This window comes from Phocoena sinus, chromosome 1, assembly GCF_008692025.1.
Source record: "Phocoena sinus isolate mPhoSin1 chromosome 1, mPhoSin1.pri, whole genome shotgun sequence".
Taxonomy (NCBI): domain Eukaryota; kingdom Metazoa; phylum Chordata; class Mammalia; order Artiodactyla; family Phocoenidae; genus Phocoena; species Phocoena sinus.
In genome coordinates this window covers 12,515,947-12,537,826 of record NC_045763.1, presented here as the reverse complement: position 1 = coordinate 12,537,826, position 21,880 = coordinate 12,515,947, and the positions used below count along the sequence as shown (strand labels likewise).

The window sequence follows — 21,880 nt, the reverse complement described above, 5'->3', positions numbered from 1 at the left end:
GGCCCAGAACAGTCCCTAGCATATAGAAAGTGCTCATTAAACATTTGATGGGTGAATCTGTGAATCACAAATCTATCTCTCCACCTATCCATCTGTCCAGATATCCATAATGTAATCCATCCAACAGTTAGGGTTGACAAGAAGATAGAAACGAGACTAGTTATTTCAACAGAGAGGATTTAATATGAGGTATTGATTGGTTAAACAGGTTCTGGAGGACTGAAAAAGTAGGAAGGAAAAACTGAAGTAACAAAGTCATTGTGAATGGCACCTCTTTTATTTATTTTTTTTTAAGAAGATGTTGGGGGTAGGAGTTTATTAATTTATTTATTTTTGGCTGTGTTGGGTCTTCGTTTCTGTGTGAGAGCTTTCTCTAGTTGCAGCAAGAGGGGGCCACTCTTCATCGCGGTGCGCGGGCCTCTCACTATCGTGGCCTCTCTTGTTGCAGAGCACAGACTCCAGACACGCAGGCTCAGTAGTTGTGGCTCACGCGTCTAGTTGCTCTGCGACATGTGGGACCCTCCCAGACCAGGGCTCGAACCCGTGTCCCCTGCATTAGCAGGCAGATTCTCAACCACTGCACCACCAGGGAAGCCCCCGGCACCTCTTAGAGCAGTGAATTATACAACTCATGTGACTCAAAGAGTGGCCCTGCCTCTGCACACAGTCTCCTCCCCAACCCCTGCCGTGCTTCCCCTTCATTTTCCCATTACTTAGCACCTGTTTGTCTTTTAGGTCCTAGCTAAAATGTCATTTCCTCTGAGTGACCATCCCTGAAGACCAGTTTTCCTTCATATGAGTTATTCACAAGTACATATTTGTGTTCATTTATCTAATGTCTGTCTCCCCAACTACACTGTAAACTCTGTTAGGACTTAGATTTTGTCCAGTTTGTTCATCATGTCATATCCAGTATCTACTGCAGAGTGTATGTGGTCGGTTAATAGTTATTGAATAACTAATACATTATCTATTCATCCACACATCCGTCCATCTACCCATCCATCCTCATGTCCAACATCCATCCAACCACACCTTCATGTCCTCCTCCACCTAGACATCCATCCATACATACATCCATCTGCCCATCTACCCACACATTTGTGCATTCACTTACAGAGATTTGCCTGTCTAGTTTGCCCACCCACCTGTCCACCTACTGCCACCCGCCCTTCAGACTATCCAGCCCTCTCCTACATGTGCATCCATTTGTTGTTTACTTCTCTGTCTACTCACCCACCCATCCACCCATCCATCCATCCATCCATCCATCCACAGGCTCTTAGCCAGGCCTTAGGGAAAAAAGGCCCTGCAGAAACAAAAATGAATCAGACCTCATTCCTGCATTTCCAGAGCTCCCTGTGCAAACAGGAAAAGGCAGGAGGCTTCCCCCACCCCAGGGTCATGACACCCAGACCCTTGGGCCCTGGGATGTACATTTCTGTTGCCCCCTCTGATAGGAGTGCCCACATCCAGAGTTTGCTGCCCTGGCCCCACAGATGGCCCAGAACCCAGTGACAGGCCTGAAGGAGCCCTACTTCCCACCCCACACCCATCTTCCCCGCCTACTTACCAGCTCTGCAGCCATCCTCATCATGGTGAGGGGGCATCGGGCCCTTGCTCTGGAAGGACTGTGCCCTCCAGGATGCGCTGGTGCCCTGGCGGACCTGCCTTCCAGCTCTGACAGCTCTCCCTGCTGGCCCCCAGCTCTGTGTGGTGATGATTTTCCTGGTGTCTGTCATCATTTACTGTGGCATCGTCAGCATTGCAATGTTCCACACGGCCAACTCTGCTCATGACCCAAGTGAGTGCCCCTTGGAGCAATGGAGGGTGGGACCACTGTTCCAGACTCTGGGCACAACGGGGGCGTCCTCAAGTTCCTTCTGCCTCTCCACGTGGCTGGGCTCAAGGTGATGGCCATCACCCTGCCTCGGCTGGTAATGTTGCCAACATCGGCAGCACTGTGCCCTACCTGGTACTGATCCTCCTCCTGGGCCAGATCTACACCTCACTGGCTGAGCAACTCACCAGGTGGGATGAGTAAGGGCAGGAGATCGCAGGGGTGTCCTGGCATCACTTGGGAACTGTGAGCCCTGAGGCAGGGCTCCCTGCATCTCAGAGCCTGCAGCTCCCACCTTGGTGTCCCCAGCCTGCTCAGCCAACGTCAGATGAAGGTGGCCAGGGGGGCATGGTTGGCCTTAGGGGAGGGTGGATTGGGGACAGAAGCATATGAGCTGACCCAATGGGCTGGGCCTGCCCCCTTACACTCAATAAAACTCTGACCAGCTCTGCCTTTTTCCCAGAGATGCACAGAGCCCAGACCCTCCATGAAGATGCCTTCATTTTTAAAGTCTTCATCTTCCAGTTTGTCAATTTCTACTCCTCTCCTTTCTTTTTTTGTTTTTCTTGGCCACGCCACACAGCATGCTGGATCTTCCCCAACCAGGGATAGAACCCATGTCCTCTGCACTGGGAGTGCAGAGCCTTAACCACTGGACCGCCAGGGGAGTCCATCTACTCCTCTCCCTTCTTTGTGGCATTCTTCAAAGGCAGGTGAGGACTCCTCCACTCACCCCCACCAAGGCTGTCGACTCTCAGATGATTTGCCAGCAGAGTGGCAGCATCCTTGAGCCTCTAGATTTGTCTCTACCAAGGTCTTGACCTTGAAGTTGGTCCTTGATTTCCCTGGACTTCAATTTTTTAAAAAAAATATCTATTTATTTATTTATTTTGGTTGTGCTGGGTCTTAGTTGCGGCAGGCAGGCTCCTTAGTTGTAGCATGCGAACTCTTAGTTGTGGCATGCACGTGGGATCTAGTTCCCTGACCAGGGATCGAACCTGGGCCCTCTGCATTGGGAGCATGAAGTCTGAACCGCTGCCCCAAGGAAATCCCTGGGCTTCAATTTTCTCAACTCTAATATTCCAGTGCATCACTGGGTAAATGTGAAACTCGAACACCTGCATTCATTCATTCACTCAACCTCCCATTGCTGACATTTGGCTTCATCACCATCTTTGTGGTCGCCTTTCCACTGAGCAGTCTGGACTGGATGCTGGGGACACAGAAATGAACCAGAGCTGGGCCTTCCCTGTAGGAGCTTCCAGTTTTTAACAAGGAGGGGTCAGGAGTCCTCAAGGGCTAGACTCCCAGGAGGTGGTGTTACTGTGTAATTGCCATTGTCATTTGGCAGGAATGGGAGGGAGAATCACCAAAAGAACCACCCCTCCCCCCACCAGCAGCATGACTCCCTCTTCCTGGGCCAGAAATACCCAATTGACTTCTCATGGGTTGAGCAGTAGATATGGGCCATGGTCCCAACAGGCCTTGGGAACATAGCCTAGTTGGGGGCGGTGGGACAAGGCCTCCCAGCAGCCCGGTCACCAGAGTTATCTCTCAGTGGGTGGGCAGGGAGAGAGGTCAGCCTCAGCATGGAGTTTAGCTGTGGCCTGGCTCCAGAAGGGGTGGGCACATTGCCAACAGATGCGGTGGGTCTACAGGTTTGTGGGATACCCTGGTGAGCATGGCAGGCTGCTTGGCATGTGGAACGAGGACGTGAGTATCCTTAGAGAGCCAGCTCTTGAGGGACGGTGGGGGGGGCATCACACCCTCAGGTCTGGCAGGGCAGGATCTGCCTCTGGGGCCTCCAAGGAGTAGGGGGCCAGCCCCTAAGCCCTGAGTAAGGTGCTGTGTGTCTGCCAATCACAGCGAGCCTGGAGGCTGACTTCTCGAGCTTGCTCAACAGCTCTTCATCATCACAGTGGGCAAACAGCTGGTCAGCAACGTGCAGGAGTTCGTTGTGCTGTGAGCGCAGGGGATGATCTGGGGGTTGGGCCTAGTCAGGCTGGGGCAGGGGGCCTTTATGAGAGCAAAGCAGAAACCGCCCCCCACCATGGGGGTCAGGACCTTGGAACATAAGTCCCAGTTCTGCCTCCTGTAAGCTCTGGCTTTGCTTCTCTCTAAGCCTCAGTTTGCTCACTTGTACAATGGGGACAATAATACCTCTCCAAGAGAGTTGAGTGGATTAAATGATATGCTGAACAGGAAAGAGGAGGGCTTTCTATTAGCATTTTAGATTGGGGAAGGGCTTTCAGAGACTGAGAATGGCCATGTAGGAAGCACAGAGTTTAAGAGCCCTGGACTCTGGAGTCTAACAAACAGGACTTGAGCTCTGGTTGCACCATTTACAACTTGGGGAGCCTTGGGCCAGGTCTCTGAGTCTCCATTTCCTCCTCTGTAAAGTGTAAATAATCATGGTGCCTATCTTTAAGGGAGTGGGAGGATAGAAATGGCATTGTCTTGTCCCAGGAAGCTGAAGACCTGGCAGCAGAAGAGACACCTGGCCGGGCTGCAGGACACCCAGATCAGGCAGGAGCAGCGGCGCTGGGAAGAGGACTGTGAGCTCATTGAGTTCAAGGGCCAGTGTGATGAATACCTGGAGATGGGTGAGCAGTGGCCCAGCAGGGTTCCTGGGGGCCTGGCCCAGCAGGGGAGGTGACCCCAGGCCTGACACTCCCCAACTCCAGTGCTGCAGTCTAGGTTCATCACCATCTTCGTGGCAGCCTTCCCACCGGCACCCCTATTTGCTCTGCTCAACAACTGGGTGGAGATCCGACCAGACACCCAGAAGTTCTGTGCGAGTACTGGCGGCTGGTGGCTGAGCGGACCCGGCTGCTCCTGCTTGAAGCCATTGCCTACCTTTCTGTCATCGTGAATGTGAGGAGAGGGGGGTAAGGAGGGAAATACAGGGTCAGAGGGGGAAATGAAGATCAGAGACTGGGAGGAGGCTCGGGAATAGGGAAATGGGGGCTGAGGGTGGAAATCAGGGTGAGAGACTGGGAAATAGGGGCAGAAGGCTAGGATCCTCGGGCACAGGCTCCTGCCTGCGGGAGTGGGGCCGGACCTGGGCGGGGATGAGTTAGGAGACTGGGCCCTGAAAGGCGGGACGGCCTTCCTGTGAAGCCCCCTTGCAGGCTTTCCTCATGGCCTTCACCTCGGACTTCCTGCCACGTCTCCTGTACCAGTAACACCACAGCCAGCTGTGCGGCTACGTCAACTTCATGCTGGCGCCCGCACCCCCTGCTTACCTTGCCTAGGGCAACCACACGCCCTGCAGGTGGGAGAACCACCGGCCGGGGCTGAACGCGGTGGGGCGGGGCCTGCTTGGGAGGGGCGGGGCCTGCTTGGGAGGGGCGGGGTCCTGAGTCTGCGGACCCGCAGGGCCTGGCTGGGGGCGGGGTGCTGAATCTGGAGGCGGGGCAGTGAGCTTGTGGGAGGGGTGGGGCGGGGCCTAACTGGGAGGGCAGGAAGCTGAGTCTAGGGGGCGGGCTAGAGGGCAGAGCTGGCTGAGGGTACTGCTAACCTGGCAGGGCCAGGCTCTAGGGTGGGGAGGGGTGGGAGTGCGGTCGCGGAGTCGAGAACCTCGCGGGACCCCGCGCCCTCCTCAACCCAGGTACAAGGGTTTTCGCGACGCTCAGAGGAATCTCACCCTCTTCTACTGGAAGCTGCTGGCTGTGCGTCTGGGCTTCATCATCGCCTTCGAGGTAGGCTCAAAAATGTCTGTGCGTCGGACAGACCCGGGTCCAAGTTCAGGCTGTGCGGCTGACTGGCTGTAAACGGGGTATGTTACAGAATAGGATCTACTTCATAGGATCGCTATGAAGATTCAGTGGCAAGTACTTGCACAGCATAGTGGGTGCTCAGTGAATTAATGTCACGACTACTACTATTATTGTCTCTTGGCAACAGCCCTGGAGCTCCTTCCAGCTTTGCTCAAGATCCTCTTTCTCTAGCTCTGATTCTAACAGGGTCCCTAGTGTTAAGGGGTTCGAATTATACCTCTGTGTCTTTGGGCAAATGAGGACCTCTTTATGCTTCGGTTTCTTTACAGGTAAAACAGGGGAAGTAATTTACTCACCTCCTAGAGTTGTGAGGATTAACTGAACGAATACCCGGAAACCCTCAGAATAGTGCCTTGCACTTAGTAAACGCTCGGCAGATTAAGATTGCTAAAGCAGTCCTTCTCTTTGGCCCCTCCTTCTCCCCAGCACGTGGTGTTCTTCCTGGGCCTCATCGCCTGGCTCGTGCCCGACGTGCCAGCCGCCCTGGCTACCAAGATAAAGCGCGAGCGTTACCTGGCCAAGCAGGCGCTGGAGGACGACAGGGAGGCGCTACTTTCGGTTAGCACCGCCCACGGACCCTGGCCCCACCCTCTGACCACGCCCCTCTGCCTGCCCCCAGGCCTATGCTCTGCTTTCTTGCCCCGCCCTCTTGTTTGGCCTCGTCCAGGGGGAGGATTGGCCGATTGTCCTCAAATTTTCGCCTGGCCGCCCTCTTCATCCAGCTCCGCGCACGCCACGCCCCTTCTTTTACACTGTTTCCACCACTGTCGCTTCTGCTCTGGAGGGCCCTCCTGCTCAGCCTGACCTAGCCTTGCTTTCCGTCCACTGCAACAAGGGCGCTGTTCCCAGAGCCCAGGACGTAGGGTCGAGTGAGGAGAGACTGCCCTTCCAAGACCCTAGTTCCCCCAGGATCCTCCCTCCTTTGGGGTCCTCTGCTTCCAGCTAGGGGTCTGGGCAGTACCTTGGCCAGCGGCCCAAGGTCGGCCCTGGAGTTGGGCTGAGAGGGCTGGGGTTCTCTGAAGACCCCTAGTCCTGCATTGCCTCCCTCTTCATGTTTCCAGTGTCCTGCTCTATGTGCAACGCTGACAATAATCCTCTCTGCGCCCCAGCGTGCCACCTCTCCATGGACATCTGGTCCCCAACCGCTCTGTGCAGTGTCTCCTCATTATGTGACTGTGCTCTGGGGGGCGAAGTGGATATGAAGGAGTGAAGGGACCTAACCTTTCTGAACTGAATGGTCAGCAGTTGGTAAGGGAGAGCTCATTAGGGTCTGGGCGTGGACCTGCTGCCCTGTATGCTCATCAAGACCTGTAGTGTGTCAATAGTAAAGAAAGTGTCTGTAGTTAGGTCAGCTGAGACACCTCCCAGTGGACTTCCACACACTCTTCACCAGATCCTCCCCAAAGCCTGGTGAGGCAGTACTGGGCAGTAGTTAAGGGCACAGATTGGTGGTGGAGTCACAGACCTGGGTCTGAATATGAATTCTGACTTTTATTTGCTGTGTGACCTTGGGCAAGTTCAATTTCATCATTTGTAAGATAGGGACTTCATAGAACTGATGAGAGATTTAAATGGGATAATGTACTTAACGTGTACAAGTCTCATGTCCTCATCTGGTAAGTAGGAGCAGTAACTATCTATCTGGGTTGTGGTGGATATTAAATGATTGTTTATGTGAAGTGCTCAGAACAGTGCCTGGCACACAGTGAGTGTACAATAGTTAAGCAACGTGAGTATTAGTATTTGTATACATCTTCATATTAAGTGTCTGGCAATTACCAATTGCTCAAATAAATGGCATGCGAAGGGGATTCCCTGTGGTCCATTAGGACTCCGGCAGCTTTCACTGCCAGTGCGGGGGGGTTCGATTGCTGGTGGGGGAACTAAGATTCCACAAGCCTCACCGCGTGGCCAAAAAAAAAAAGAAGGCATGCGAAGATTGCATACCACTGGGCTATTTGAATTTTTTTTTTAACATCTTTATTGGAGTATAATTGCATTACAATGGTGTATTAGTTTCTGCTGTATCACAAAGTGAATCAGCTATATGTATACATATATTCCCCTATCCCCGCCCTCTTGCGTCTCCCTCCCACCCTCCCTATCCCACCCCTCTAAGTGGTCACAAAGCACAGAGCTGATCTCCCTGTGCTATGCGGCTGCTTCCCACTAGCAATTTTACATTTGGTAGTGTATATATGTCCATGCCGCTCTCACTTCGTCCCAGTTTACCCTTCCCCCTTCCCGTGTCCTCAAGTCCATTCTCTACATCTGTGTCTTTATTCCTGACCTGCCCCTAGGTTTTTCAGAACCTCTTTTTTTTTTTTTTTAAGATTCCATATATATGTGTTAGCATACGGTATTTATTTTTCTCTTTCTGACTTACTTCACTCTGTATGACAGACTCTAAGTCCATCCACCTCACTACAAATAACTCAATTTCGTTTCTTTTTATGGCTGAGTAATATTCCATTGTATATATGTGCCACATTTTCTTTATCCATTCGGGACATTGAATTGGTTTTTTGAGGGCTCATTCAGTGTGGACTAGAGTCTGGGAAGTCTGGTGGAGGAGGCTGTTGGAGATGGTGAGGGTGGGTCATTACAGGTAGCAGGGGAGGATAGATCATTCATGAGGAGCTGCGATGCTGGGAGGATGGCCAGGATGGTGCCAGGTGTGTCACGTCACTGGCTTTCACGATTTCCGTCTCCCAACCATAGAGATGAGTGATCCCTTTATAGATGCTGTAGCAGGCTCAGAGAGGATCAACACACTGCAGAGTTCTCAGGATCCCTGAGGAGACCAAGGCTTGGGAGTTTCTCTGCAAAACTCCCAGGATGCTCCCCAGCCCCAAGAAGCCCCCCGAGCACATCTCACATTTGGGAAGCTCCAGAAGAGGGGTGACCTGTCTGTCCCCTGGGAGGAAAAGCAGTGCCTCCCCCATCTTTAGGATGTCGGTCTGGGGTCCTTCAGAGTCTCTCCTGGGCATAGGACTCCCATTGTTCCAGCCCCCCTCTTGTACCTCAGACTGGCCAAACCGGTTCTGGGAAAGGGGGGCGGGGAGCAGGCACGTTGAGACAGCCGCCTGCCCGCCCGTGAGGTTCCCTCCGCCCTTGCCTCCCCTTCTCCCTGCCCCACACAATACCCGGGAGCTTGCATTGCCTGGCTCAGGGGCCATGCTGACATCGCCCCCTGAGGACCCGGCTGCATCCCCAGAGCTCCCAGGGTGTCCTGGAGCCCTGGACCGTGCTGGAGGCTGGACGGAGCTCCCTGGCTGAGGTAGGGCCCCACCTGGCTGCCAGCAACCCCATCCTCCTCCCGCCAGTCTTCCCAAGTGAGTCCTTTGTGCAGCCTGCCTGGCCTCTGATCCTGGCTCCCACACACTTAAGGCCTCTTGGGGCTCCACAGCCTGCTTGGCCTGGATTCCCTTTCCAGTCATGACCTCCCACTTGGCCTTGTTCCTTAAGGAGAAGAGGGGCCCTGGCAGGGCCCTACTCCTCAGGCAGCAGGGCAGGGGGCACCAGGGAGGGGGAAGGGAAAAGCTGGACACAGGAGGTCAGAGATGCTTTCTCCGGACCATAGTAGTGTCCAGGGACCTTCCCTGCCAGCCTTACCAAGTGGGCCCATTGTCCATGTGATTAGCAGTGCCCACTGGATAGGACCCTTTCTGGCCCTGCCCACCCTTCTCAGCCTGCAGAGATACTCACAATGACCAAAGTTTCCTAGATGGGGTGGCTGAGAGGGGCCCTAGGGGCTGCTCTACAGATGGGCACACTCAGGCCCAGGCCCAGGCTATGATTTGCCTAAGGCCAGTGTCAATGCAGGGCCTTGAACGCTGGCAGGGGTTTTCCCCTGTGGGTTCCAGAATGACCCTTGCCTAGTGGGCACTAGAGTATCCTGTGACAATGTCTTGGGCAGGTAATGGCCCTCTGTTACCTGGGGCCAGTCTCTTCCTGAGGTTTTTTTTTCTTCTAGCAGAGATAAGCTATAAACACTATGGACATAGTTCTGCCCCTCCTTGGTCCCCAGCATTGAGGCCGAGTGGACAACATCCATGGAAGGCCACAGGGCTGGCATCCTGGCTAGATGGGTCATTCTCATTGTCCCTTGGCCTGGACGGAGGTGGAGGCTGACCCACTCCTGACTTCCTCCCTAGGGACCTGCCTCCAGCCTTGTGGCCCCTGAGGAAGCCTTACACGCCCCCCTCCATTTACCCAGCCTTCTCCTCTGAGGCTTTAATAGGGAGTGCTCCTTGGAATCCCCTGGTGGTCCAGTGGTTAGGACTCTGAGCTTCCACGGCAGGGGGCACAGGTTCGATCCCTGGTCAGGGAACCAAGATCTCGCATGCCACGTGGCATGGCCAAAAAAAGAAATTTTTAAAAAAATTGGGGGTGCGGGTTTCCCTGGTGGCGCAGTGGTTGAGAGTCCGCCTGCCGATGCAGGGGACGCGGGTTCGTGCCCCGGTCCGGGAGGATCCCACATGCCATAGAGCGGCTGGGCCCGTGAGCCATGGCCGCTGAGCCTGCGCGTCCGGAGCCTGTGCTCCGCAACGGGAGAGGCCACAACAGTGAGAGGCCCGCGTACTGGAAAAAAAAAAAAAAAATTGGGGGTGCTCGTGCCCCAAGGGTTCCATGTTTTGCTCATTTATCCCTGCAACTGACAAGGGCAGGGGGTTCCTCCCTGCCCTCTAGGGGCTTCCAGAACCCAAGTGGAGAGAATCACCCAGAATACAAGGGAGCAGAGTGCATATTCTCGCACATGTGTACCCACAGAAGCAAGTGGGACTTCTGTGTTAAGGACTTCTGATTCCAGCAGAGAAAGGGACCTGTCTGGTGGGCAGTGGTCCCCTGTGCCTTCTGCCACATGCTCCTACAAAATAGGGTGTGTCTCACCCTCACTGCCTCAGTTCCCCTAATTCTGTGATGGCTGAAGCCATCCATCTGACTAGAGAAAGACTAATAACACTCAGAATAATGACTATCAACTGCAAAGCTCCCACTATGTGATAGGTGCTTCATATGCATTATTCTTTTTTTTTTTTTTTTTTTGCTGTGCCGTGAGGCATGCGGGATCTTAGTTCCCCGACCAGGGATTGAACCTGTGCCCCCCTGCATTGGGAGCGAGGAGTCTTAACCATTGGACTGCCAGGGAAGTACCCCTGCATTATTCTTTTTTTTTTTTTTTTTTTGCGGTACGCGGGCCTCTCACTGTTGTGGCCTCTCCAGTTGCGGAGCACAGGCTCCGGATGCGCAGGCTCAGCGGCCATGGCTCACGGGCCCAGCCGCTCCGCGGCATGTGGGATCTTCCTGGACCGGGGCATGAACCTGTGTCCCCCGCATTGGCAGGCAGACTCTCAACCACTGCACCACCAGGGAAGCGCCCCCTGCATTATTCTTAATTCTCCTATTTGCGTTTTGAAGCATGACTGTCCCATTTACCAGATAAGAAGAGACTTGCTCCCTGTGGGGAGGGTCTGGAGGAGTAACTGTCCCTCAGGAGCAGCCACCCTACCTGTACTCCAGGCAGGGGATGAGAAAGCAGGGGGAAGCAGGTTGAGGGACTGCAGAGAGTGGGACCCAGTCACAGATCCAGCTGTCCTCCACTGGGTCCTCCCCTCTTTCCCTCTCTCCCAGGGTCACTGACACTGTCACTGTTTCTCTCATGCCGAGGCTTTCTCCCTATCTCTGTGGACCTGGGTCCTTGGGTATTTCAGCCAGAACAGTTCACTCTCACTTCCTCCAGGATGCCTTCCTGGAATGCCCGGGTTGAGCAGAGCCCAGCACCCTAATCTGACGGTTCCTCTGGGTTGGCTCTTGCCAACCTGGATTGTAACTGTTTTCATTTCTGGCTTCCGCACGAGACTGGCAATCCTGCGGGGCATGAAACATTTGCCCATGTGTCTCCCCGAGTTTTTCCGGGCTTCACATCTGTCTCTGAATATCTGGTCTGTCTGAAATTTTCAGTGTCTCTGTCTCTGTGTCTCCATCTCTGGGTCCCTGAATGTCTCAGCGTCTGTGGTTTTCTGGTTTTGAGTGCTTTGGGGTCTTGGTTTCTGGGTTGCTGTCTAAAGGGTCTCAGTTTTCCAGGTCTCAGTCCCTCGGTCTCTCAGTCTCTGTCTCCTGGGTCTCCTGGCCCTGCGAGGCTGGGCACTGCCCCTTTGGCCTGAAGGGGCCTCTGGGGGGTCCTCGCTGCCCAGCCTGCCCACAGCGAGGCCAGGCTAGGGTAGGCCCCCGCCCAGCCCGCTGCCTGTTCCCTCCCTCCCTACCCGCTTGCCTTACCACAGGGTTTGATGAATCAAACTCTCTGTCTGGGTGGGATCTCCCCCAGCCAGCTGGGCAGAGAGAGGGCTTCCCCTGCCGGAGCAACCGAGCGACATCAGCAGTGGGCCTTGGCTGGAGAGGTGAGGGGCTGCAGGAGGGCAGCCAGCAAAGGGCCACGGGGCAAGGGCTGGGGGGCTCAGACCCCTTGATCAGTAGACCTGTCCTGAGGCTCCGGCAGCCTCCCTCGGGATGACGTCCTGCCCAGAGAGGACCCATTCAGCCTGGCCCGATCCTGGGGCGGGGAGCTGGGGTAGGGAAGAACCCCTCCCTCACCCCAAGCTGAGGGGCTGGGGCACTTCCCTGCCCGTCTCTTGGGAGGGCCCAGTCTGATCTGCGTGGTGGCCCGCCTGCCAGTGTGTGACCCTCCCAGCCAGCTTGGCATGGGTGTGGGCACCACTCAGCGCTAAAGGCTACAACTCTGGGCACGGGAGGGGAGGTTGGGTAACACCAAAGCAAGGATTTCTGGGCCTGTGTGTTTGTATCTGCATCATGGTGTGTGAGTGTGAATGGAACAGGAGTGTGAGAAAACTTGAGTGGATATGGAAATATCTGATGGGTCATCATGTGTTTGTGAAAGTCTGAGTGAATATATGTACTTGTATAAAAATGTGTGTGAATGTGTGAGCCTGCGAATTAGAAATGTCTGAGTATATCTGTGAAAGTATGTATGTCAATGTGTACACTTGGAAGAAAACGTGTGTGGATGTACATGGAACAGACATGGGTTTGTGTGACAATGTGTGTATCTGTATGTCTGATTGCATGTCAATGAAAGTTAGGAAATGTGCAAGGTGCTTAAAAGCACAGACTCAGAAGCTAGACTGCCTGGGTTTGAATCCTGGCTCCATTATTTACCAAATAACAACTTCTGTGCCTCACTTCCGTCACCTATAAAAAGGGGCTAATAATAGTATCAACTCGGGGTTGTTGTGAGGATTAAATGAAATAAGATGTGTAAAGTACTTGGCCTGTCATTCAGTACGTGCCAAGTAAGCATTAGCTATTACTATATAATAAGGTGTGTGTGTGCTTGTACAGATGTGTGTACACAAGGCTTTGTCCAGGTCTCCAGGACATGGTGCTTACTGGCCAGCCCTGCTGTCCTGTGTCTCGCTCTGATGCCTTCTCCCCTGCAGGCCCAGGTGGGTGGCAGAGCAAAGGAGGAATGGACTGTGGGCCACCTCCCGCCCTCCAGTCCCATCTGGCTGGGCCACCTGGCACTGCCCACTGCCCAGTAGCTGTGTGCCAGCAGGAGAGTCTGTCCTTTGCGGAGTTGCCCACCCTGCAGCCCCCGAGCCCTGTGTGTCTGGATCTCTTCCCCGTCGCTCCAGAGGAGCTGCAGGCACCTGGCAGCCGCTGGTCTCTGGGGACCCCTGCTCCTCTCCAAGGGCTGCTATGGCCACCATCCCCAGGAGGCCCAGACACCGAGATCTCTACCGGTGGGGGAATGCGGCCCAGCAGGGCTGGCAGCTGGCCACACTGTCCTAGTGCCCAGTCCCCAGCTCTGGAGGGACCCTGGAGTTCCCAGCACCTACAGCCACAGCGCCGGGCCAGCCACGGCTCGGAGAAGAAGTCAGCCTGTGAGTCACTCAGGGTGGGGGGGTGGTGGCCTGGTGGGGAGGACGGGGAAGAGGTTGGGTGGCTCCTTTAGGACCCGTAAGCCCCCAAATTCCCCAAATAGGTGGGACAAGTGATAGATTTTAGTGATAAGGGAACTGGGGCTCAGGGGAGGCAAGTGACTTGTCTGAGGCTACACAGTGAGTGGCTGGCCTGGCCTCCCTGGTCCTTTGCCCACCCGTTGCCGACTGCAGTCAGGCACTTTGCTTCCTCTCTGCCCCTCGTTGATCCCATTACCCTGGGGAAAGTACCCGGCAAAAACATTGGCCTTTCTCATAGGCACATCCCGCTGATGCTCAGGGCCACAGAGCGGTGGCAGGGAGGAGAGGAGAGACCCCAGTGGATGCCAGCCTATTCTCTCTCACCCCACCTCCCCCTGCAGGGCGCAAGATGCGGGTGTACCAGCAAGAAGAGGCCCTTGGCAGCCCTGAGGCCCATGCTGTCTTCCTAGAGCCAAGCCAGGCGACAGAACAGGCCCTGAGCACAGCAGAGCCTAGGCCGCTGGAGCTGCCTGGGCCCACCCGAGTGGGCCTCGAGGGGCCTGAGCGGAGGCGCTTCTCAGCCTCTGAGCTGATGACCCGGTTGCACTCTTCCCTGCGCCTGGGACGGAATTCGGCAGCCAGGGCACTGACCCCAGGGTCAGGCCCTGGAGCTGCTGCCCGGGAAGGTACAGCCTCCTCCCCTGGGCCCTAAGAACAGCCCAAGAGCCAGACGTGGGGTGGGGCACAGCTCACGCTCACTGGATACCTGAGACTGGGGCCTGGTCAACTGGAGTGTGGTGGTGCCCCGGTGCCCAGCGCCATTCTTGGGGCCACCCTCCCTCAGCTCTTGCCCCCTCCAGGGAAAGCGTCTGGAAGAGAGTCGCGCACTGTAGAGATGCGGGTGGACGCTATGGCGATGCCGGCTCTTGTTGACCTGAGCGGGGGCCACGGCAGCTGGCCCGAGCCCAGGTACCACCTCCCACTGCGGCCTTGGGTCCGAGGCGGGGTACAGGTGAAGAAGGGCCCTGACACTCCCTTTCTTAGGCTAGATGCGCAGGAAGAGCCGGCTCCGGGTTCCAGAAGCGCCAGCGAGCGGCGCCAGTCACGGTTCCTCCTTAACTGTACGTGGGAGGGGTCACCGAGGAAGGGTCTGGGGGCTTTGGTGTACTGGGAAACTGGGGTTTGGAGAGTTGAGAGGTAGGGCTCTTGTGAGAGGGAGAGAATTGAACTCTCAGTATCCAGCACAGGGGCTAGCACGCAATTGGTGCTCAAGTAGTGTTCGTGGAATGAGTGAGTGAATTAATGAATTCACTGAGTCCCGCTATCCGAACCATCGGAAAGGCTGGTTAAGCGAGGCGGGCCCTCGGGGGAGCCTGGGAAGAGCCGGGCAGGGCTGGCGGGCGCCCCACGGCCCTCCCCCGCCCCTCTCCCCGCCCAGCGGTCCTCTACCAGGAATATAGCGACGTGGCCAGCGCCCGCGAACTGCGGCGGCAGCAGCGCGAGGAGGAGGGTCCGGGGGACGAGGCCGAGGGCGCGGAGGAGGGGCCCGGGCCGCCGCGCGCCAACCTCTCCCCGAGCAGCTCCTTCCGGGCGCAGCGCTCGGCGCGAGGCTCCACCTTCTCGCTGTGGCAAGACATCCCCGACGTGCGCGGCAGCGGCGTCCTGGCTACTCTGAGCCTGCGCGACTGTAAACTGCAGGAGGTGGGCGCCGGGACCCGGCGGGCGGGGCCGGCGGGACTGCCAGCCGTGGGAGGCGGTCCTGGGGCCCAAAGAGGCCGGGGCAACATAAGGGGCGGGGTCAGGAGTAGGTGGTCCGCGGACTCTGCGGCGACGCGGGCCGCAGGGGTACCCGGCCAGCGGGACTACAAACTGCAGGAGGTGGGCATGGGATCCAGCGGGGAAAGAGGGGCCACAAAAGAGGGGCTGTCAATGGGGAAGATGGGTCTAGAACACGACAAGGTGAGGCTGGATGCAAGCGAGGACGCAGGAGCCCTGGAGTCAAAGACGAGTGGGGAAGCTCGATGGAGGGGCGGTGTCAACGGGGCAAGGCCTAGGATAGGGCAGGGCCAGAGGAAGGGCGGAATCTGGCTGGGCCTTATGACAGAGAACACTGAAAGCGGGGACTGGGATGGGGGAGCCATGCAGAGCGCAAAACGCAAGGTGCGCGCAGGACCTAGCGAGAAGAGCAGGGGCGGGGTCGGCGGGAGGGCGGGGCTAATGGGAGGGCGCACCAGGGAGGGGCAGGGCCATCAGAAGACTAGGGCCCGGCTGGATGGGCGGAGCTAGGGGCGCAAACCAGGGCTGCAGTAGGGTTTGGACAATCGCAAGAAGCAGGAGGCGTGTCTCCGAACCCCATCTGGCGCCAGATCCTGGGTGAGGCTAGAGAAGGGGAGGCGACACGCGAGTGCAGCTACGTCTAAGGAGGTGGTGTCCAGGACTTGGGGTGTGCGTGGTGGGCGAAACGGTCGCATTCAGCGTGGGCTGGTTCCGCCTTTTCAATCCTGCGTCCGCCCTCACTCAGGCCAAATTTGAGCTGATTACGTCCGAGGCCTCATACATCCACAGCCTGTCGGTGGCCGTGGGCCACTTCTTAGGCTCGGCCGAGCTGAGTGAGTGTCTGGGGGTGCAGGACAAGCAGTGGCTGTTCTCCAAACTGCCCGAGGTCAAGAGCACCAGCGAGAGGTGAGGGACTGGTCTGGCCTCGCCGGGAGTCAGGGACCGAGCCTGGGCTCCCATATCTGGGGTCTCATCCTGGTGCTGGCCCTGACCCCTCTCTGACCTTTCAGGTTCCTACAGGACCTGGAGCAGCGGTTGGAGGCCGATGTCCTGCGCTTCAGCGTGTGCGATATTGTGTTGCACCACTGTCCGGCCTTCCGCCGCGTCTACCTGCCCTATGTCACCAACCAGGCCTATCAGGAGCGCACCTACCAGCGGCTGCTGTAGGGCTGGGGGCTCTGAAAGGGGAGGTGGGGGAGGATAGGGGAGTCTCAGGCAGCAGTAGGCGCAGAGGACTGGGTGAGGGAGGGTGACCTGGGAGGGGAGGGGTACCTGAGAAGGGCTCTCTCCTGAGAACGCACCTCAAGGACAGATGGGGTGGCTGGAGTCCTGGATCCAGGAGTTCAGGGTCACCTGTGATCGCAGACCCTCCCCTCTCCCCATTTTCCAGCCTGGAGAACCCCAAGTTCCCCAGCATCCTGGCTCGCCTGGAGGAGTCTCCCGTGTGCCAGCGTCTGCCCCTCACCTCCTTCCTCATCCTGCCGTTTCAGAGGATCACCCGCCTCAAGATGCTGGTGGAGGTACCTAGAGGGCACCAGGCTGTGGGGAGGGCTGGGTGGGGGAGATGCTGCTGTGCCCTCCGCAGCCCCTTCCGGGCCCCCACAGCTGGGCAGGGTCACTGGGAGAGGTCACAGCCTGCCTCACTGTGCTGACCCCGCCCTCCAGAACATCCTGAAACGGACAGCACAGGGTTCAGAAGACGAAGACATGGCCACCAAGGCCTTCAATGCACTCAAGGAGGTGAGCTCGGCAGGGCGGGGGATGTCTGGCTTCCAAGGGCCTCCCCGGAATCCCTGTGTGCCTCTAAAGGAGCCCCAGCCTTCAGAGTCTCTGGTCCCCAGGTGGGAGCCTGAGGCTGGGCTCTGGGAGCCGGGGTAGGGGGCGCTGCAGGTGACCCACCTCTGGTCTCCCCAGCTGGTGCAAGAGTGCAATGCCAGTGTGCAGTCCATGAAGAGGACGGAGGAGCTCATCCATCTGAGCAAGAAGATCCACTTTGAGGGCAAGGTGCGTGACCTCAGCCGATAGGATGGGGCACGCGAAGGGGCAGCCCTGTCTCCTCCTTCCCTGGGGGCTGCAAGCCAGTTCATCACTGTCCAGCCCTCCCATCCCTTGCCCTGTGCTCTCTGCCCCGCCGCCCCCGGCCTGACCTGGGCTCCCGCTTGCCTCCTCTATCCTCCCAGATCTTCCCGCTGATCTCGCAGGCCCGCTGGCTGGTTCGGCACGGGGAGCTGGTGGAGCTGGCCCCGCTGCCCGCAGCACCCCCTGCCAAGCTGAAGCTATCCAGCAAGGCGGTCTACCTGCACCTCTTCAACGACTGCCTGCTGCTCTCCCGGAGGAAGGAGTGAGTCGGGGCGGGGGTGGGTGTAGATGAGCGTGGAGCTCTCTTCTTCCCCGCCAATGGGCTCACAGTCAGTCCATCTGACAGGCTGTGCTCCCAGGGCTCCCTGAGCCTTGGAGGTTCCCCTAGGAAAGGCAGAGCTAGGGCAAGTCCGTCTTCTGGACCTGAGAATCAAGGGCTGAACTGTGTGCCAAGAACTTTGAAGCTGCTCTGAGCTTAAGCTAATTGGAGCAGAGATTAAAAGCACAACCCTAGAGTCCCAGTCTCCCATGAGTCATAATGATAATAATCAACATTTACTGAGCGTGTATTCTGTTCCAGGCATGCTATGTGGATTGTTCCCTTTAATCCTCTAGTCATCTTCCTGAGAAGTAGTCTCCCTTGTTTTTCTCAAGATCATGGAGCTAGTAAGTGCAGGAGCCAGGAGGAGGCCAGGTCTGTCTGATGCCAGATCGCAGGCTCTTAACTATTGTACTATCCTGTCTTCCATATGTAAAATAGAAGGGAGATTCAATGTGATAATATGTGAAGAGTTTAGCAGAGTGCCTGCTACATAATGAACATTCACTCAGTATTAGCCTTGATTATTATAAGTTTGGGATGAGGGAGAGACTTCTGGAATGAAGTAAGCCTTAAGGCTGGATGGGACATCTTATGCCATGAAAAGGATGGACATCCTATGCCATGAAAAGAGTTCATTGCTGATTTACTCATTCATTCAATGAAGCATCACTGAATCCCTATTCTATACTGGGCCCTCCAAAGTGTGTAGGAGCTCTCAGACCAGTGAAAATACATCCTGATAACCACCTGTTCAGGGTTTTGATGGAAGGGGGTAGTATACTGTAGTATCCCCTGGTGTGGGGTGAGAATCAGTAAAGTTTCACAGAGGAAGGAACATCTGAGTTGGGTTTTGAAGGATAAGTAGGAGTTTTTCAGGTAGAGGAATTTGGGGGGATATAGCCAAGTCACAGAAGGGTACAAGAGCAGAGTATGTTTGGGAGACGATGAAGCCTAGTATGGCTGGATTTATAGAGGGGAAGGGCAGGAGAAGGAAGTTGGGATGTTGAAAGTCATGGCAGGGAGGCTAGACTTTCTGAAGGCAGTAGGGAACATGGGGAGTTAAGCAGAGGCGTGATATTTACTCCTGGCCAATTTGGAGAATGGGCTGGAAGGGCAGAGAGCAGAAGCTCTTGTAACTGCCCAAATGAGAGTAGATGCTCCAGAAGTGGTAATGGGCTTGGGGATAACTGGATTCTGGGGACAATAAGGAGATAGACAGATAGGACACAGCTACTGGTTGGGTGTCGGGGGAGAGGGAGGAAAGAGGTGAGAATGAGGACTGAGTCTCCTTTTGGGCAACTTGGTGGCGTCTTTCACTGGAATGGGGAACAGTGAAGGGACCTGGTTTGGGGTAGGAGATACTGGTTTTGTTTAGATGGGTTGAGATGAAGGAATTTATGGAACATCCTTGACCCACCCACCCACGCATCCTTCCCACAAGGGTTTATCAGGCCCAAACAGTGGGCCTGGCAGTGTTGGGTGCTGGGATACAGCGGCAAACGAGACAAAGTTCAGCTTCTCTACCAGTTAGAGAGTCAGACACGAAAACAGTCCATAGATCTCATCATGGGAGCTGCCCAGTTGGTTCTTTGGAGCAGAGCCTCCAGGAAGAGGTTCAGAGAGAAGTGGAAAGTGTGCCTGGGGGCCAGGGACTGGTCTCCATCACCTTCCACCTCTGTCAGTGAGCCAGCACGAATGGAGCCCCCGTTCCTTTTAGGGACTTTGCTGGCTGCCAGGGCAGCGGTGCCCTGTGCAGCCAAGTTTCTTTGAGGAGGGTCCTAGAGGGACAGGTGACCCCTTCTCCTCTCTTGCCATCAGAACTCACCTCGTCCTGAGGGTGGGGGCCAGGCTGACCTCGCCTCCTCTGGTCCTGCAGGCTGGGGAAATTCGCTGTCTTTGTACATGCCAGGATGGCTGAGCTGCAGGTAAAGGACCTGAGCCTGAAGCTCCAGGGCGTCCCTGGCCATGTGTTCCTCCTTCAACTCCTCCATGGGCAGCACACGAAGCACCAGTTCCTGCTGAGGGCCCGGACAGAGTGAGTGGGCTTGGGTGTGGGGAGGGGACCCCCCGGCAGGCACAAGGCCTTTATCTCTGGCTTCAGGATGGTGGCGTAAGGCTGGACATGGGCAGAGCTGGCATCCAGGGTGTCCTGCACCTGTTCTGTTCTTATGCTCAGAGCTGGGTGGGCACCGGCTTGGGAACAGGGCCGTGGGTGGGCCCTGGGGTAGAGAAGACCTGATCCTGGGTCCCAGGTCTGGACATCGTACCCAGTTCTCCCACCTCCGGTTTCACCACCCTGGCCCTGGGAGACTGCACTCTGCATATTGTGACAACTCAACCCCCCTTTCCCTAGAAGCGAGAAGCAGCGGTGGATCTCAGCCATGTGCCCCTCTACCCCCCAGGAGGACAGGGAGGTCATCAGTGAGGGGGAAGGTAACAGCCTGCCCCCTACCCCCACTAGAGCCACATTCCCTGGGCTGGGTACCTCATTGCTCTCCCCTTTCCTCCAGCCCCGGGTGTCCTGTCGCCAGCGGGGCTAGTGCGAAGAGAGATCAACTGGCCTGGGGCAGGCAGGGGCAGCTCTGTGAAAGCTTGAAGGATGGGTAGGCTTGACATAGGACAGACCAACCTCCACGTGCACAGGTAGCACCCTGGAGATGACATAGCCTTTTACATCCTCCCACTTCGTCCCCATTTTACAAGTTAGAAAACAGATTCAGAAAGGTAAAATGACTTGTCCAAGTTCAGCTAGTAAGTGGCAGAGCTGGGACTGGAACCCAGGTCTGTCTCTAGCGTTGCATCAGTTGCAAAGAGGACGGAAACCAGAGTGGCTGGGGCGTGGGGGTGGGGGTGGTAGGATGGGGGATCTCCTCTGTTGAGCCAGAGGCTTCTCTGGGTGTGAAATGAGGCTGGTAAGCTAGGGTGCCGCCCGGTCAGAGGGCATCTTGGGTAGTGGGTACCAGGTGGCTTTGGAAGGTTTCTGAGAGAGGATGTTAAGGCTAAGCTAATGAAGGGGAAGGTAGGGGACTCCTTTCCACCCAGTACCTTCCACGCGCCAGGGTGCTAGGGGCTTTGTATACGCCTTTATTTTATTTAATCCTCACGACGATCCTATTAGTCATTAGTCAGAAATCCTATTCATTTTTCCTCTCTGAGAAAACTGAGGCCCAGGAATGTTAGGTAACCTGCAAGGTCATACAGCCAATAAGCTGGTCTGGCCCCAAGGCCTGTGGTTTTCCCGATACTCCCAGCCCACCTAGTGTGGTAGAAGCGGCTGAGGGCCTGGACTGGAGCTGATTCTCTGACTTGAGCTAGAGGTCCTGTTTGGGTTGGAGGGTAAACTTCCCACTCCAAAGAGGTGGTCAGGGAAGGCCCCTGAAGGATGGGGAGGGGCAGCCATGAAAAGATCTGGGGAAAATCATTCCTGGAAGGCGGAACAGCCAGTGCAAAGGCCCTGAAGGAGGAGGGAGCCTAGAGTGTTTGAGGAACAGCAGGGTGACAAGTGTGGCTGAGCTTCATGAGCGAAGAGAGAGGGGAAGATGAGGGAGATGAGGAGGTTAACAAGGGGGGGGCCACACCAGACTGTGTAGGGCTTTGTAGGCTGTGGGGAGGACTTTGGATTTTATTCTAAGAGGAGCGGGAAGCCCTGGAGGATTATAAATGGGGGAGTGATGTGGCTTGAATCTCAGCTGAGAAGGAGGGACTGGAGGGAACACCAGAGTAGCATGAGGGGACATACAAAGGGACCATTACTCTTTTGTGGGGGCTTTCTGGGGGCAGTTAGACCAGGAAGTCAGGAACAAAGTATTGAATTGAGCTGGGAAGATGAGAGCCCAGGCACAGAAGCAGTATCAAAGCTGGGAGAGACCGGATTCACCTGGAACTTGTGTTTAGGGTCAGAGAAAAGAGTGGCCAGGGTGGACAGAGGAAAAGCAGCAGTAGAGACTACCCTCCCAGCCCTTATTTGCTCCTGCTGCCTCTCCCTGCCTCCCCCTGCCCCATCCTACCCTGGGGACTCCCTCACTCTTCCTTGGGCTCTCAGACCGCCCCCAGGTTCAGTGTGTCAGGACATACAAGGCACTGCAGCCAGACGAGCTGACCTTGGAGAAGACTGACATCCTGGCAGTGAGAACCCGGACCAGTGATGGTGAGAGGGGCCTCCTGG

At 56.1% G+C, this 21,880-nt stretch overlaps 1 protein-coding gene across 7 annotated transcripts in view; it reads left to right on the top strand.

Moving 5' to 3' along the window:
• ARHGEF19 (Rho guanine nucleotide exchange factor 19) overlaps window positions 1-21,880 on the top strand; it is a 29,147-nt gene that overhangs the window by 5,685 nt on the left and 1,582 nt on the right. For 4 of the 7 annotated variants that reach the window (XM_032636270.1, XM_032636280.1, XM_032636288.1 and 1 more), the window contains 19 exons: window positions 4,307-4,443; window positions 4,525-4,708; window positions 4,961-5,114; window positions 5,451-5,541; window positions 6,046-6,177; window positions 13,077-13,520; window positions 13,940-14,224; window positions 14,399-14,507; window positions 14,583-14,659; window positions 14,977-15,239; window positions 16,060-16,220; window positions 16,325-16,477; window positions 16,705-16,834; window positions 16,980-17,054; window positions 17,229-17,318; window positions 17,495-17,655; window positions 19,592-19,750; window positions 20,069-20,148; window positions 21,758-21,862. In XM_032636270.1, the coding sequence (XP_032492161.1) occupies window positions 4,307-4,443; window positions 4,525-4,708; window positions 4,961-5,114; window positions 5,451-5,541; window positions 6,046-6,177; window positions 13,077-13,520; window positions 13,940-14,224; window positions 14,399-14,507; window positions 14,583-14,659; window positions 14,977-15,239; window positions 16,060-16,220; window positions 16,325-16,477; window positions 16,705-16,834; window positions 16,980-17,054; window positions 17,229-17,318; window positions 17,495-17,655; window positions 19,592-19,750; window positions 20,069-20,148; window positions 21,758-21,862 (2,990 nt within the window). Of the gene's footprint in view, window positions 1-500; window positions 1,805-2,423; window positions 2,554-3,498; window positions 3,554-4,306; window positions 4,444-4,524; window positions 4,709-4,960; window positions 5,115-5,450; window positions 5,542-6,045; window positions 6,178-6,738; window positions 6,868-8,029; window positions 8,900-13,076; window positions 13,521-13,939; window positions 14,225-14,398; window positions 14,508-14,582; window positions 14,660-14,976; window positions 15,240-16,059; window positions 16,221-16,324; window positions 16,478-16,704; window positions 16,835-16,979; window positions 17,055-17,228; window positions 17,319-17,494; window positions 17,656-19,591; window positions 19,751-20,068; window positions 20,149-21,757; window positions 21,863-21,880 lie in introns of those variants that run through there. The other 3 variants (XM_032636304.1, XM_032636313.1, XM_032636322.1) reach the window with 3 other exon arrangements.